Source organism: Ahaetulla prasina, chromosome 3 (assembly GCF_028640845.1).
Source record: "Ahaetulla prasina isolate Xishuangbanna chromosome 3, ASM2864084v1, whole genome shotgun sequence".
NCBI classification, from domain to species: domain Eukaryota; kingdom Metazoa; phylum Chordata; class Lepidosauria; order Squamata; family Colubridae; genus Ahaetulla; species Ahaetulla prasina.
Genome location: NC_080541.1, coordinates 136,984,837 through 137,002,855, shown reverse-complemented (window position 1 = coordinate 137,002,855; position 18,019 = coordinate 136,984,837). Strand labels below are relative to the sequence as shown.

Here is an 18,019-nt window from a genome sequence, read left to right as displayed (position 1 = left end):
CAAATTCTGCAGTGTATATACTTGTAACAAACATTGCTACATACAGTATATCACAGAAGTGAGTCACAGTCTCACATTTTGTAAATTTGTAAGTATATCTTTTCATGTGACAACACTGAAGAAATGACGCTTGGGTACAATGTAAAGTAGTGAGTATACAGCTTGTATAACAGTGTAAATGTGCTGTCCCCTCAAAATAACGCAACACACAGCCATTAATGTCTAAACTGCTGCCAACAAAAGTGAGTACATGACATGTGTTGTTCAGTATTGTCACATGAAAAGATATACCAAAATATTTACAAATGTGAGGGGGTGTACTCACTTCTGTGACATACTGTAAATCACATCTGAATGATGATGTAATTTATTCATTATATACATGTCATTCTGATACCTCACAGCTTTTTATTATGGATATTGCTGTGTAGATTAAAATGATGCTTATGCTTCTATTTTACACTTTAAAATAAAAACAGGTACTTTGAAATAGCACAGGTAATCCTTGATTTACAACCATATTTTTAGTACCCATTCAAATTATTTTATTTATTTAGCATATGGCATGCAATGTCAGGGAAATCTACACATGCTAGACACACAGTGCAGTCCTGACAGCCTAGATTGCTACTTCATTCTGTTTGGTGCTTACATGTCTAGTTTTGGTGCACCATGGGGAGTGAACCAGTAGAATTTGTTACTACTGTTTCTGTGAGCGTGGCTTGGTGTGTGTGGGAGTAATGTGACTGGGTGGGCGTGGCCAACTTTTTTTTTTAACTTTTAAAAGCATTTTTTCTACAACCTCTTCGGCCGAAGAGGTTGTAGAAAAAATGCTTTTAAAAGGCTCTGACGATCCCAGATGAGCCACGCGATCATCAGAGGCTTTTTTTTAACTTTTAAAAGCATTTTTTGGTCAAAGAAAAAATCCTTTAAAAGTAAAAAAAAAACCCTCTTATGATCGCGCAGCTCAGCTGGGCATGGGGTGGGGCATGGATTTTTGCTACCGGTTCTTTGAACCACCCGCTACCATCACTACTACCGGATCAGGCGATCCGGTCTGAACCGAGAGCATTTCACCCCTGGAGTGAACTATCTTTACACCAGCATCTCTTGGGTTGCTAGCTTTTCTGGACTCCTCTGCTGGTTTTGCATCATGTTGCAATGCCTCACAACTGGTCAGGTCCAATGCCAACTCCCACTCTCTGTATACATTTGAAGTTACAATGGCACTGAAAAAACTGATTTATCACTGCTTTTCACTTATGACCATTGCAGCATTCCCATGGTCATGTGATCCAAATTTGACGCTTGGCTACTGGCATGTATTTATAACAGCTGCACTGTCTTGGGGTCATGCAATCACCATTTGTAACCTTCTCAGCTGCCTTCTGACAAGCCTTAATGCATCCTGGGCACTCAATGGCAAGTCAATGGGGAAAGCCAGATTTGCTTAGTGACTGCATGATTCACTTAACAACTGCAGTAATTTAGTTAACAACTGTGGCAAATATCGTATTTTTTTGGAGTATAAGATGCACCTTTTTTCCCTAAAAAAGGTGAAAATCTGGCTGCGTCTTATGCTCCAAATGTAGCCCTGCCCAGCTTCTCAAATGGAGATTTGAGAGGCTGAAAAAAGCATCAGAAAAAAAGCTTCAGAAAAGAAGCCCCCAAAGAGAGCTTCAAAGGCTTTTTTTCTGAAGCTGTTTCAGAAGTTTCAGAGTCAGAAAAAAAAAGCAAAAAAAAAAAAAAAAAAGGAAGGCACAGAGCTTACAACCCAGGAACCTGTTGCTAAAATTCACCTCTGGGAACAGCTGATTGGGGGTATTCCGGGAGGCTGACCTACCTGCCAATCAGCTTTTTTCTTATTTTCCTCCCCAAAAACTAAGGTGCGTCTCATACGCCAAAAAATACAGTAAAGTCATAAAATGGAGCAAAACTCACATAACAACTGCCTTGTTTAACAATGGAAATGTTGGGCACAATTGAGGTTAAGTCAAAGACGACCCATAATACCATCGTGAAATATGCTTGTATGGCATACAAATGAATGCAATGAGTGCCCAGGATGCATTAAGGCTAAATACCAGTGCTACTGAGTTAGTATGTTGTGATGATGCCTATCTTAAAGTAGGATCTACAATTTGGGGCTGCTAAAATGCTATCTTATATGTGTCTATTCAGAAAGAGGGCCCCATTAAATTCAGCAAGGGAAGGTTATATGACATTATAGCTTTAAGATGCCGTAAGATAAAGCCACACACCTACCTTACATTATAAGGTATAATGGTTTAATGTGCTATAGCAGATTTTTTTTCCTTCAAAACTCAAGCTATTTAATCAAAATTCAAAGCAATTCCCAGTCAGCCTGAAGTGCCTAGCCAAAACTGTATTCCTGGAGCCAAATTTCTGAAAATTTATTTGCCACAAGATACACTAGACCAGGGGTCTGCAACCTTAAACACTCAAAGAGCCATTTGGACCCATTTCCCACAGAAAAGAAAACACCAGGAGCTACAAAACCCTTCCTGTGCCTGACTATTTCTATTGACTATTTATATTGAGCAGCCACAAAACTAGCATATGTAGTTGAATTAAATTTTCTGTTTTCTTCTGAAACTTTTCTTTTCTTGGAGTTATTCATTGTTGGCCTACTAGGGGTTGAAAAGCTCAAAAAGCTCGTGTCCTGGAGGGTGTCGCACGTTGGCGGTTGCGACGTCTATTTTGAGTGACAGGGAGTTGTAGCAGAGGAGTGAAAGAGCCAAATGTGGCTCCAGAACTGCAGGTTGCTGACCCCTGCTCTAGACCTATCATTTTTGAAACAATGCAACTTGAATCTAAATCCTATATTTCAAAAATGACAATGTCACTCCACAACTGTACACTCCAGAATCATAAAGCTCTGCTAAAACAAACTAAAGGGAGCCATTAAGTCAATTCATTCTGCTGGATTATATTTGAACAATGCATATTGATTGCAGCATAGGACCCAAAAGATTACTGAAAGTTTCTTGGTGACTTTTCCAACATAAGCAATTTACAACAAAAGTTAATGAAATTAAATCTATATCTACAGTATCTATTTCAGTGGTTGAATATACAAATCATGCTATCCTTTAATTTGTGCTGTAATGATGCTGTAATTACAACATAAGTTGACAAAGTACTATAGTAGGGTTTGTTTGATTTTAGTTTACGATAGTGAGTGAATTTGTCTTTTATGGTTTGAAAATTGTATTTGATAGTTTAACACATATGGATAAAAATAAACTATGGTTTGCTGATTCAATTGCAATTATTTTATAATAATTGATTGCAATTATTTTTATAATTTTTATTATAAAATTATAAAAATTATTATAAAATTATAAAATTTATAATATTATTATTTTTATAATAATTGATAATTATTTTTATCCATATGTGTTAAACTATCAAATACAATTTTCAAACCATAAAAGACAAATTCACTCACTATCGTAAACTAAAATCAAACAAACCCTACTACAGTACTTTGTCAACTTATGTTGTAATTACAGCACCAATATCCTAAACTTATTTGCAGTTTAAGAAGTCAGAAATACAGACAGAAGGATACTTTGTTTTTAATTTTATAAGTATCTTTCTTTGCCTTCAAGGCACTTTTTGACATAATGGAATAAGCATAGATAAAACTTCAAAATAATAATGCAAAGCCCATCCCACATCTGCCCTACAAAGATAGTACTGATCTAACTTCAGGATTGCAATAAACATTATTTTGATTATGGATAAACGTATCTCTATCTCTCTATGAAATACTTTAAAATACACTCTCAGAGGTAGTGTTTTTGTGGCATCACATCCAAAGGACAGTAGGTTTTTGGAATGTTACAATGAAGTCACTGTAAGGGCCAGGACCAAAAGTTTATTTGTTTGTTTGTTTAGAGTTCCTCTAGAGACTCAATACATTTATCTGAAGGCCATCAGAATCTTACAAGACTTAACTCAGACATTAGGAATACACTTAAAGCATGAACATTTGCAACAGTATAAATCAATGATTTGCACTTCACTAAAGATTCCAAGAATAACGCCTGGGAAGACATTCAAAAGCTGCTAATACTGCTTAGTATAGGGGTGTCAAACTCACGTTGTCATGGTGGCATGACATGACATATCGGGATTTTTTCCCCCTTTGCTAAACTGGGTGGGGGTGGGGCCAGCACATGATGCATCTGGTCTGCGGGCCGCCATGACATCCATGGCTTAGTACTATATAAACTATGAAACTGTATGACTGTAACTTTGTGCTTGTATCCTTATGATTTATATTGATATTGATTGTTTCCTGATTGCTTATTTGTACCCTATGACTATCATTAAGTGTTGTACCTTATGATTCGTGATGAATGTATCTTTTCTTTTATGTGCACTGAGAGCATATGCACCAAGACAAATTCCTAGTGTGTCCAATCACACTTGGCCAATAAAAATTCACTCACTATCGTAAACTAAAATCAAACAAACCCTACTACAGTACTTTGTCAACTTATGTTGTAATTACAGCACCAATATCCTAAACTTATTTGCAGTTTAAGAAGTCAGAAATACAGACAGAAGGATACTTTGTTTTTAATTTTATAAGTATCTTTCTTTGCCTTCAAGGCACTTTTTGACATAATGGAATAAGCATAGATAAAACTTCAAAATAATAATGCAAAGCCCATCCCACATCTGCCCTACAAAGATAGTACTGATCTAACTTCAGGATTGCAATAAACATTATTTTGATTATGGATAAACGTATCTCTATCTCTCTATGAAATACTTTAAAATACACTCTCAGAGGTAGTGTTTTTGTGGCATCACATCCAAAGGACAGTAGGTTTTTGGAATGTTACAATGAAGTCACTGTAAGGGCCAGGACCAAAAGTTTATTTGTTTGTTTGTTTAGAGTTCCTAGAGACTCAATACATTTATCTGAAGGCCATCAGAATCTTACAAGACTTAACTCAGACATTAGGAATACACTTAAAGCATGAACATTTGCAACAGTATAAATCAATGATTTGCACTTCACTAAAGATTCCAAGAATAACGCCTGGGAAGACATTCAAAAGCTGCTAATACTGCTTAGTATAGGGGTGTCAAACTCACGTTGTCATGGTGGCATGACATGACATATCGGGATTTTTTTCCCCTTTGCTAAACTGGGTGGGGGTGGGGCCAGCACATGATGCATCTGGTCTGCGGGCCGCCATGACATCCATGGCTTAGTACTATATAAACTATGAAACTGTATGACTGTAACTTTGTGCTTGTATCCTTATGATTTATATTGATATTGATTGTTTCCTGATTGCTTATTTGTACCCTATGACTATCATTAAGTGTTGTACCTTATGATTCGTGATGAATGTATCTTTTCTTTTATGTGCACTGAGAGCATATGCACCAAGACAAATTCCTAGTGTGTCCAATCACACTTGGCCAATAAAAAATTCAATTCAATTCAATTCAATTCAATTCAATTCAATTCTATTCTATTCTATTCTATTCTATTCTATTCTATTCTATTCTATTCTATTCTATTCTATGAAAACGGGCAGCATAAACCACTTCAGTTCTAAATGCATGGCTTACTAATATACCATGCTTCAGTTTAAATGAGTTAGTATGTTGCACAAAGACACCCTCCATAAGGCCGAGAGCTTTAGGCAGTTTCCTCCATCATTCAACTGATAACACTTAGTTGGAAGGCAACAAATTGGCCTCCTTGCTGCCAGCAGCAACAGGAAAACAGCAGTTTTGATAACAACTGCTGGAGGGGGAGAGACAATGGATGTACCTACGTATGTATAGTCTATTTTCATATTGCCCGACAATAGGCAATATTTCTTGTTGATGATTCTTACAAGAATTATGAAAATTTTACAGGGTCAGTACAGTTCCTCAACCTAAATAAGTATTCCATTCTGTGTTCAGAAACACAAACATTTCTAAGCAAAGCTGCTTAGGATTTCCTAAATCGATAGGGAATAGAATAGAATAGAATAGAATAGAATAGAATAGAATAGAATAGAATAGAATAGAATTTTTTATTGGCCAAGTGTGATTGGACACACAAGGAATTTGTCTTGGTGCATATGCTTTCAGTGTACATAAAAGAAAAGATACATTCATCAAGATACAACATTTACAACACAATTGATGGTCAGTATATCAATATAAATCATAAGGATTGCCAGCAACAAAGTTACAGTCATACAGTCATAAGTGGAAAGAGATTGGTGATGGGAACTATGAGAAGATTAATAGTAGTGCAGATTCAGTAAATAGTTTGACAGTGTTGATGGAATTATTTGTTTAGCAGAGTGATGGCCTTCGGGAAAAAACTGTTCTTGTGTCTAGTTGTTCTGGTGTGCAGTGCTCTATAGCGTCGTTTTGAGGGTAGGAGTTGAAACAGTTTATGTCCTGGATGTGAGGGATCTGTAAATATTTTCACAGCCCTCTTCTTGATTCGTGTAGTATACAGGTCCTCAATGGAAGGCAGGTTGGTAGCAATTATTTTTTCTGTAGTTCTAATTATCCTCTGAAGTCTGTGTCTTTCTTGTTGGGTTGCAGAACCAGACAGTTATAGAGGTGCAAATGACAGACTCAATAATTCCTCTGTAGAACTGAATCAGCAGCTCCTTGGGCAGTTTGAGCTTACTGAGTTGGCGCAGAAAGAACATTCTTTGTTGTCCTTTTTTGATGATGTTTTTGATGTTAGCTGTCCATTTTAGATCTTGCGATATAACAGAACCTAGAAATAGGGCATTGGATTTTGTATGTTGATGAACCCTGATGTCTCCAATCCCTGGGCCATGGACTGGTATTGGTCTGTGGCCTGTTAGGTGATGTATTAATGAATCCTTCTCAGTCCTTTTGCTTTATAAAGGTAGCAAAAGAGGTGAAAGGGCAAAGAACCACACTGAATGGTATGTTTGACAACCGTGTTGTAAGAGATATAATTTTCAGAGCAATGACATAGAGATGCACAGACATAACTCCAAGAGCTTTTTGTTCTAAGAAAATTAGAAGAGTGATTCATTCATACATCCTAATGAGCTGCTAAGGGCTGGATTTTTAAATAGCAATTATGGTGGCCTCACAAACAACAATAAGCCATAAAGCAATGGTTCCAAACTGGAGTACCTAGATTTGCATAGTGCACCATTCCCAAAACTGTCAACAATAATGGCTAAAACATGATCTGCAGTTATTTTCAGGTCATTTTGAGGTCATTATCAAAATAGGCAAAAGATGGACAACTTGATGACCATAGTTCTTAACAATAACAACAAACATCTCCACCACTGACACCATAAAAGAAACCAGAGCAGAATACAAAATTAAAAAGCTATATTTAATAAAAGGAATCAAAAGTAAAACAAGTCCGTATAAAACAACAAAAAAGTTATGCCCACTAGAGAAGAACCAAAACAAGGATTCATTTTAAAGAGCAGTCAGGAAATCCAGTCTAGGAACAATTGTGGTAAATGCCCAGGAGAAGAAACATGTTGCCAATTGTCAAGTAAAACAAGACATCATGAGGGATATCTTTCCTCCCCTAGGAAGGTTCCCTAACTTTCTATGAAGAAGGCCCTACTCTAAATTGAGAGTCAGCCTCATTGGTGGTGTCACTTGGGCGATATAGTGGGAGGTAGTCTTTCACATTTCATTAAAATCAACAAGAAGTTGATATACTGCAACATTGCCTTCATGTTCAGTTGAACCTCTGTTCACCAGCCAGTCCCTTAATGGAAGATGGCTACAGGAAAGAAAGCAATAAGATGAAGATGGCAGGGAACACACTAGAAATGGTAGCAGGCAGCAACTTGTTTGATTTGCCTTCCATCAAATGTACCGAATGATAAGGGACCATTAATATTTTAGCAACAAGAATGGTACAGTTCTCTCATAGCAGCCATTTTCTGAATGTATATTTGCACATTTCAAAGCTACCAACAGGCTAGGAAGAAAAGCCATCTATCAAAACAAGCAATTCTTGATCAGTGTTGGTTCCAATCCAATTCAAGTATGAAGTAAATAATGTCACAAAACAACAGTTTTTTTTCCACCCGGAAATCAGAATGAAACAATTGAAGTACTATAAAAACATAACACAAAAGCCACATTTACACTTTGGTAAATTGTCTGTTGTTTTTCTGAATAGTAAGCCCGTATGTTTACAAGACCTATGACTCCCTGTGTGGAGAGTAACTGATTTGAGAGGAGATGTTATAATGGTCTTCTGTGTCTGGTATCATTTTCTAAATTTTGCTTCATGCAAAGAGATAATATGATTCTGTTTCATACTGCATACACTTATTTGTCATCCTTTCCTAAATTATCTTTGAAATCTTAATTAAATCAATCAGACCAGGACAACTATGCACAGTTTAAATAATGTCTCATAGAATCATCTATTGTAATGTCCTTCCTGTTAAAGACTACTTCAGCTTTAATTGCAATAATACAAGAGCAATCAATAGATTTAAACTTAATGTTAACCGCTTTAATCTAGATTGCAGAAAATATGACTTCTGTAAAAGAATCATCAGTGCTTGGAATACTTTACCTGACTCTGTGGTCTCTTCCCATAATCCCAAAAGCTTTAACCAAAAACTTTCTAATATTGACCTCACCCCATTCCTAAGAGGACCGTAAGGGGCGTGCATAAGAGCACAAACGTGCCTACCATTCCTGTCCTATTGTTTTTCTTTTTCTTCTTCTTCTTCATATATATATGAAGAATATATATATAATCTTTTTTTGTATGATACTTATATATATTGTTGTGACAAAATAAAATAAATAAATAAATAAATGTCTCTTATAGAGACAGTTTAAATAATGTCTCTTATAGAGACAGTTTAAATAATGTCTCTTATAGAGACAATTTAAATAATGTCTCTTATAGCAGGGGTAAATAATTAAATAATGTCTCTTATAGCAGGGGTCTCCAACCTTGGAGATGGCTGAGGAATTCTGGGAGTTGAAGTCCACAAGTCTTAAAGTGGCCAAGGTTGGAGACCCCTGTCTTATAGTATTCTGAATAGTGGCATTTTGTTCAACAGAGTAAAGTTTGTAAACAGAAAACAGTCAACTCTCTTGCTTGTATGTTTACTAAACCCTGTATCTTAGAATAAATTACACATTTCTCCAAGTTGATCATGTGTTTCTGTTTACTTGGAAATTATTCACTGACTTCAATGAGGCATAGTGCCTCTATGGGACACAATCAACATACAGGATTGTAGCTTACAGTTCACACATTCGTACACATCACCTGATTTCTGTGTTCTTGATGCTTGAACTCTTTTGGTGATTAGGAGATGAAATTTAGGAATGTGGTTTCACTTGTTTACCAGACAAGAGTTATTTCAACATTACCACTATGCATAATTAAAATGTTTTTTCAAGATTGTACCTGCAAAGTAAAATCCTACAGTATGTGGCAGATAATAACAGTATGCCATTTCTGAAATTTAGGTATCGTTCTAAATTTCCAGTACATCAGCATTTTTAGGCACAAGCATTCAAAGAAGAGGAAACAAAAAGTCTTGAAAGATAATAACCCCCCCTGCACAAATAGACGGACTGACAGTTGAATGTAAATCCTGCTACTCACTTGTACCTTAACTTGATAATTTGTAACAGCTACTTCCCACAGGATACATATTTTAAGAGAGGTACCTTCTAACCTTTTATCAGGAACAAACCACAACTGTTATCTTGTTACATTATATACTAAATTTAACAGTTGAAGAGCTGAAAGTAGAAAGGTACTCTTTCTCCATTATTCTATAGTAGACAATAACAAAACAGAGGAGAGAGACTGAACAATGACAGACGGTCACTTGCAATGCTTTGGGAGACGCCCCCATTATTTATCATTGCCTTCTCTGTGTTAATATTGTCACTTCTTCTTCTTCTTTTTTGGGGGGTAAATATTCCCTGAAAGCCTTTGATGGGAAAAAGGCTACTCTTCTCCTTACAGCCTACCTTGCAATCAAAAGATGCTCCCCTTTTTCTTACTTCTTTCAACCTTCTCCCAATGGATTAGACAAGGAGAAAACCCTGAGCATTGTTTTGAAAGGACACAACTATGTTTCACCTAATCTGAATGACTAGTCGTAACCCCCAGATGTCAAAAACATTTGTTTTCAGTTTATTTCCCCCCTCCTATTTAAATAGAAAAAACTGTGTCTATTTAAGGAGGAGGTCAACTGAAAGGAAGTAACCTTTTGAACACAAGCTGATGGGAGGGCTGATTTTAAAAAAATCATTCACAGGGAGGCAATCCACATCCTTCACTGTAATCCAAATCACAATTGTAGCAGTGACACAAACATATAATCGAACACTGTACAATAATAATATTGATAGCGTCTTTGAGTTATTTTCCTTGATTCCTTTTGTTGCTGTTATTATTATTATTATTCGTGTCTTCAACGGATGAGCGATTCACACACAGAGACCAGTAAAAGAAACAAGAGCAAGAATCCAGAATGGCAGAAAAGGAAGAAGCAGCATCAACCTACCTGTCCCAAAGGCTTTGGCCACTAGCCACGCTAGATTACAGGCGATTTTGGCTCGGGCGAAATCGTAGTGATCAAACGGTTTGATGGCTGGGACAATGAACGTCTTCTTCATCTCCTTGACGTCCGCAGCATCCCCCATTTTTTCCTTCCCTCTCCCTCCCCCACCCCGGCCCACGGAACCTCTCCCCTTCCCCTCCCTCCCCTTACAAGGGATCTTCTACATGATTCTCCTGCCGGTAGGAGCCGCGCTGGGGAAAAACGGGCATCTGTCAAAAAAAAACCCCGAATCACGTTTCGACCTCGATTTGGTTGCGGCAGGAGAAGCAAGGCGGGCGCGACGTTTCACCGGGAGCGATCTCCTTCTCCGCCTCTCCTTTTCCTTTGCATAGGAATGTAGGGAAAGGGCTCGGGTGCCCTCTTTTTCTCTCCCCGCCCCCCACTCCTTTCTCGTCGGGCGCTTTTGTCTCGATCGATCCCGAACGCCCGTCGTGAAATAAAACGCAAAATAAGGGCAACTTCGGGAGAGATTCCTCAGACGGATCGCCTTCCCCGCGCCGTCCTCGCTCTTGAATAGGAGGAGCACCTCTCCGGCGAGCCGAAAGAGATTCCCCCTCTCTCTGTCTCTCTCTCTTTCTGCCCTTCCAACCGAAGGCGGCGGGGGCGGGAAAAGGAGTCCGAGTGGGAGGGAGGGAGGTGGCGGCGGGGCTTTTTCCTGCAGTAGCTGAAAGAGGAAGGGGAGGAGGAGGAGGCGGCGGCAGCGGCGGCGGCTGGGAGATGGCCAGCAGCTCTCCAGACCCGGCGGGACTGCCCAACCAGCCTGGCGCGCCACAGCAGGAAAGATACGCGGCGGAGCTGGGTGTGGCGCGCGTTGCTCTTTTCCTTCGCTCCCGGGTCCTCTCCGTTTCCTTCCGCGCCTCAGCTCCAAAGGGAGCCCCGTCCTGTCCTCCCTCTGCCCTTTTACGCGGCGGCCTCGCCAAACCTTGCCGCCGTTTCGGCGCTCGCTCGCTCTCCCTCCCTCCCTCCCCCCCCGTTTCTGCCGCTGTCGGTGCTACCGCCGCTAAAGCCGCACTAGGCTGGGGAAGAAGAAGAAAAAAAAAAAAGAGGAGGAGGAGGAGGAGGAGGAGGGAAAAAAAAAAAAAGCAGCCGGGCACGCAGACGCATGCGCGCTCCGCTGCCTCGCCACAGCCCCCTTTCTCATGGTGAACGGGCTTCGGCTTGGGCGGAGCTGGGGGGGGGAAGGAGGGAGGGTGGGAGGGAGGGGGGCGCAGCCGAGGGGACAGAAAAGCGGAGCGGTCTTTCCGTGACGTCCGGCGTGACTCGGGGAGGGTCATGTGACCGACCGGCTGGACAGTGGCCGTTCTTGATGCGGGTCCCATCATCGCTCATGGTCCGAGGGGCATCCTCGGAGCAGAAGGGAGGCTGGACCCCCTCGGGGGTAAATGGGAAGATCGCAATTGCAAAAGGAGGAGGGCGCTGGAAGGCCTGGAGCAGAGGCGTCGGCGGGGAACCGAATCGGCCGCGATGCTTGCCGTGTCGCTTGCAAGGAAGCTCCCCTCCCCCCTTTTTTTGTGTGTGTGTGTGCGCAAAGGACGACGCCTTCGAACCGATGTCCGATGCCTGGAAAGGAACAACTAATTAACCGGTCCTGGGGTTTGGTTCATTCAAATGTATTAGGAAGATGATGCTTTTTTGCCTCCATCTCATATAGGGTTAAGATGCTTATGGACATCCGCTGAGTCTCAGAAAACCGTACATGTGACGAAGTGGGTTTTTAATTCTCAGGAATCTCTATGTGAAAGAACCAGTTTGCTGTTAGTGATTCAAGGCGCCAGGCTAGAAACTGATAGATCTTGAGTGCCGATCCTGACTTAGGCGTGAAGATGGCTGGGTGATCTTGGGTCACGTCACTTTCTATGTGTCAGCTTCTGAAAATCATTGCCAAAAAAATTGGAAGGACTTGTCCAGGCAGTTGAAAAAGTATTAATTTAACCTTTCCTATCTTGAGGCATGAGTATATAATACAGGTGGAATATAATCCATGTATGTTTCAACATAATACTGTAAAATTATACAGTGGAATCATAAAACAAAATGAAGAGCATAAAAATAGCAGATCAAAACAGCATGACATTTTAGACTGCCTGGACAACTTGCTCAAATGGGGAGGGCTGGAATGCTAGATTAACTGAATAAAGAAATCTTTTGAGTGCAAAATCCAGAGAGATTTCCTGAAGCTCTTAAGAACAGTTTGTCTATTGTGCTAAGCTTTTGTTCGTTAAATCGTGGTTTAATGAATAAATGACACTTGACTGGCTTATTAATTATAAGCCAAAACCAAAGAAACCTTATCAATCTATTATGAAGACAGTAACATTAAAAGTAGAATTAATGAGGATCAAATTCAGAAAGGTTAACTCTCATAAACATTTATGGAAATAAACCATGGGGTTAGGGGTTTACATGTATAGCTGAGATCCTGACAGCCACCTCAATTTTAAACTGATGTGGAGTAACTGAATGTATTTGGGATACAAGCTACAATCTATGTCCATGATTTCCTGATAATAAATTTTACAGCACAGTAAAACATTTATTTTTCAATTATCAAAGGAACTTAGAATTGTATTGTAAAGCTGATTTGTTAAGGATTCTTCCCAAGAAGCAGGTAAAGTGAGTTTGATGATCAAGTTCACTGTACTATGTTGGAAAGAATGGACTGTTCTAAGAAAAAGGCATTTATATTCTTACGAACCTGTATTTAGTGTAAATATAAATGTTTTCACTTGGAAAAACTTGCTAAACTTGAACTGGGAATTAGGTTCAAATAGCATTTCTGCTTTTAATTCTGCAGTCTGTGTTTTATGTTTTTGTTGCCATAGAGAACTTTAGTTTCAGTCAGAGCTGTATAAATTGTTATAGCTTGGAGCAAATATAATTTTAAAGACATCTCAGGCCTTTTCTTTCTAATTATAAATTGTTTAAAGGTATAAAAATGGGGGTCAAATTTTATTATACAGCAAGTAAAAATAATATTTCAGGATCTGAATGATTACTTTTCTTCCTCATAAGCTGTCATAAAATCTGCAAATTGAAATTATTTTATGCAAATGTTGCTTAAAGCATCTGTGGTATTACATTATTACCGTGTTTCCCCAAAAATAAGACCGGGTTTTATGTTAATTTTTGCTCCAAAAGATGCATTAGGACTTCTTTTCTGGTTAGGCCTTATTTTAGGGGAAATACGGTACTAAATGTATCCATCTGGTTGACAACCTTAACTGGGTCTTATTTTGGGGGTAGGGCTTATATTACGAGCATCATGAAAAATCATGCTAGGACTTATTTTCCAGTTGGATCTTATTTTTGGAAAAACAGAGTAGAAATATTGGGTGCCAGTATTTTTTGAGACATATACAACTGGCTACCACTATAATGGTTGTAGGCATCTATGAACTAATGAGAATCTTTCTTAAACTTAAAATAATACTTGGAAAACTATCAGGCACCTTCTGTTATCATGAATTATAATATCTGGACAGAAGCAGTATCACCTTCTAGCCTGGTAGTTATGAATCAATCAGAACAATCAGAACAATGATTGTACTCTATTTCAGGGGTCCCTAACCTGTGGACCGTGGCCGACTACCAGACCATGGCCCATTCAGAATTGGGCCACATGAATGGCTGGTCAAAGTGTGCGCACCTCAACCCAGCAGGCAATTGTACCAGGAGTGAAATCCAGCAGGTTCTGACAGGTTCTGGAGAATGGGTAGCGGAAATTTTGAGTAGTTCAGAGAACTGGCAAATACCACCTCTGGCTGGCCCCAGAGTGAGGTGGAAATGGAGATTTTACAATTTCCTTCCCCCAGGAGTGGGGTGGGAATGGAGATTTTACAATATCCTCCCCCTGGAGTGGGGGTGGGAATGGAGATTTTGCAGTATCCTTCCCCTGCCACGCCCACCAAGCCATGCCCACAGAACCGGCAGTAAAAAAAATTGGATTTGACCACTGAATTTCACGCATGCATGTCGGCCCACTGTTTATGCAAATCACACTGTGCACATGTGTTGTGGCCCACCACTTGCACTATGGCTACGACATTTGTGTGTGTGCTGGCATGCTGCTCACATGGTCCAGTTCCTCTCCCCTGACCAACTGGGCTGCCAAGCTAGAAAGGTTGGGGACCACTGCTCTTGTTTTATATCCATTATATTCTGGAGATGGATTGATTGATTAATGTTCTGGAGAAGTGTACTGATTACATCCACATAGATGTAACAAAGCCCAGTTATTTAAAATGGACAAGTTGGAGAGATTGCCATTCCGAATACGTCCTGTATAATAAGTGAGTGTCTCTCATTTTTCTACTAAAATTTGCAACTCGAATCTGGCTAGGGAGGGAAACCTGGACAAAAGTTTCAGGGGAAAAGTTACATAAAGGGGAATCCTTGCTTTATCGCTTTAAGAAACATTTCACACAAAATATAATCAACTCTCACAAGTTTACCCTTTGGAGAAGAGGATTGGTAGAGGAGACCTGCGCCCTATGCTTGAAGTGCTGCCCGCTGGTTTTTGATTCAGCAGAAAACATGGCCAGCATTTGCTGCTTCACTTGCCAGTTCCCATCATATATCTATTGCCAGTTTCCAATCACTGCAGTCTCTCAACTGTTCTCCAAGGTAGGAAAGCCTAATATTATGTATTTTAAGCCTGTCTTTGGTTAATGTAGGGGTACAGGTAGTCTTTAACCTATGACTGTCATTGAGCCTGGCAACTGAAAGCTGTAAGTTGTAATGATTGTAAAGTGGGTCATCGCGTAACTAGGTCTGTTTTTATGGTCCTTTTTGGTGGTGGTCATTAAGCAAACATTGCGGCTGGTAAACGAACCCATTGTTCACCTTGGGCTCGTTTTCACTAGAAACCAGAAGTTAATGCCAGTTTCCAGCAAAAATATTACAAAACACAGCCCGATGATTGCATGATGTTGCAAAGGGCTGGAAATGTGGATCAGTTGCTGAGCACCCAAATGCAGTCACCTGACTGCAGGAGGTGTGGCATCGGAATTTCAAAATTGGGTCGTAAATTCCTTTTGGGCAGGGGTCTGTTGTAATATCAAATGGACCAGTCTTAAGTTGAGAACTACCTGTAACAGGGAAAATGCTACTTCAATACTGATGCAGCTGTGGATGACTTACGTCTGTCTGACTGGGGATAAAATGAAGGCAATATCCATGATGATGTGTATATATATATATACCTTTGTGTCGGTTTTTGGCTTCTGGTGGTGGTTTGCCATTGCCTGTTTCCTAGGGCAGAGAGAGAGAGAGAGAGAGAGAGAGAGAGACTGGCCTAAGATCACTCAGATTGCTTCATTCCTAAGTGTTAAGTGTTGTACCTTATGATTCTTGATGAATTTATCTTGTCTTGTTATGTACATTGAGAGCATATGCACCGAGACAAATTCCTTGTGTGTTCAATCACACTTGGCCAATAAAGAATTCTATATCTATCTATCTAAGGTAGAATCAGAACCTGTGGTCTCCAGATCCTAGACCTAGTCTGATTCCTTAACTGCTACACCAAATTGGTCATAGAAGAGAATGAGAAAAACAAGGTCAGGAACGTTGGTGTAATATTTGGAGGCAATAGAACAGGAACAGGAACAAGAACAAGAATAGAATAGAATAGAATAGAATAGAATAGAATAGAATAGAATAGAATAGAATTTTTTATTGGCCAAGTGTAATTGGACACACAAGGAATTTGTCTTGGTGCATATGCTCTCTATGTACATAAAGAAAAGATACGTTCATCAAGAATCATAAGGTACAACACTTAATGATAGTCATAGGGTACAAATAAGCAATCAGGAAACAATCAATATCAATATAAATTGTAAGGATACAAGCAACAAAGTTGCAGCCATACGGTCATAAGTGGAAGAAGATGGGTGATGAGAATGATGAGAGGATTAATAGTAGTGCAGACTTAGTAAATAGTTTGACAGTGTTGAGGGAATTATTTGTTTAGCAGAGTGATGGCATTTGGGAAAAAACTGTTCTTGTGTCTACTAGAGGCAAATGGGCAAAGGCTCAGTGTCTTACTAATAATCTTCTCCACTGCCATCCATTGCTGAAAGCTCTTCACTTTTTCATAAAGTGATACAGGATTTGAGAGTGAATAAAATGTATCTCAGTGAGTGAATCTAGATAAGATGGCAAGAAGAAGACCAATAAGGAAAAGATCAGCAGCAGCACATATATCTCCTGAACTAGTCTTCTTCTCTAATGTGTGAATCCATGAGACTTTTAAGTATTCTGCAATGCACATTCAGTTCAAATAGAAAGGTGGTGAAACTTGACATGTCTAGTCAGCTTTTGGCATGAACAGAGGGCACCTCTACATCATCTGTGTGTGCGAGTTCATTATCAACACCAAGCCCTTGTCTCTATAAAGTCATCAATATTCAAGAGTTTTTACCCTTCTGGTTCTACGCATGTTTACTTGAACTCAGAGCAAAGCTAGTTTTGTTCTGTGCACAGCTCTGTCAAATGTCTGGATAGTTCATTTTCCCACTGGTGGGAACCTGCGCTTCACTCTACCTCCTGCCTTCACCTTCACCTGCTTCTTGATACCTTTCTGTAAGGCATTGTTTAAAAGGAATCTCTCCCTTTACTGTAGTAGCTGTCAACAAGTAATGTGCAAACATGGTTAGAAGTGCTGAGGAAAATGCTTGCCTGCAGTATCCCAACATATTTTCCCCATCATTAATTTTCAAGAGTCTTACATCATTAAATGCAAGAGAAAAGATGTCTTTGGTGCTGATAACCTTTTCTGCAGAGCAATCCATCAATTTTTGTTTAACAAAATTGAGCTAAAAATATGGACAGGAATGAAGGAACAGTAACCAATTCTATTATTTCCCTTTTTGCTAATCTGGGAGAGAGGGAACTGTTATTGCTTCTGGAACTGGGATAGCTTCTGGGTGGGACACTGATGAGATTTCTTTTTTGCACCTTAATATTGCTCATTTGGAGAAGAGTGCTGATTTGTTTGGTGCTTCCTGGAAACATTTGTTTTGAAGCTTGGGAAGAATGAAAATAAACAGATCCGCTCTTTGAACTGGAGAGAAATGAGGCCGCATAGACATTATGGAAAGGTACTTTCTCTTGGATAATTAGTGAATAAATGATTCCAGAAGCTCAAAAATCTAATCTGAGAGAGTAACTGATTATTTTCATATGTGGAGAATGGAACTCTTGAGTGAAAAATGCTACATGTCAAGTCCAGGTAGTTTTCATTTAGCAACTGTCTTCTTTAGTGACTGTTCACAGTTAGAACAGTGATAAAAAAAGTAGGTTTGTGACCAGTCCTCTAAATGTGACTTTTACAGGTCTGTAAAGCAAAGGAAAAACTGAAGCAGAGTCACGGTTTCACTTAGCAACCTGTT

The 18,019-nt window shown here is 39.4% G+C and overlaps 2 protein-coding genes across 3 annotated transcripts in view; one reads left to right on the top strand and one right to left on the bottom strand.

The window, feature by feature from the left end:
- Positions 1 to 10,728, bottom strand: part of CAMSAP2 (calmodulin regulated spectrin associated protein family member 2) — a 93,488-nt gene extending 82,760 nt beyond the window's left edge. For both annotated transcript variants that reach the window (XM_058178879.1, XM_058178880.1), the window contains exon 1: positions 10,569 to 10,728. In XM_058178879.1, the coding sequence (XP_058034862.1) occupies positions 10,569 to 10,707 (139 nt within the window). In that variant the 5' untranslated portion in view covers positions 10,708 to 10,728. The remainder of the gene's footprint in view (positions 1 to 10,568) is intronic.
- A 51-nt stretch (positions 10,729 to 10,779) lies between these two features.
- DDX59 (DEAD-box helicase 59) overlaps positions 10,780 to 18,019 on the top strand; it is a 46,423-nt gene continuing 39,183 nt past the window's right edge. The window contains exon 1 of the mRNA XM_058178882.1: positions 10,780 to 11,424. The gene's annotated coding sequence lies outside the window, so the exon portion shown is untranslated. The remainder of the gene's footprint in view (positions 11,425 to 18,019) is intronic.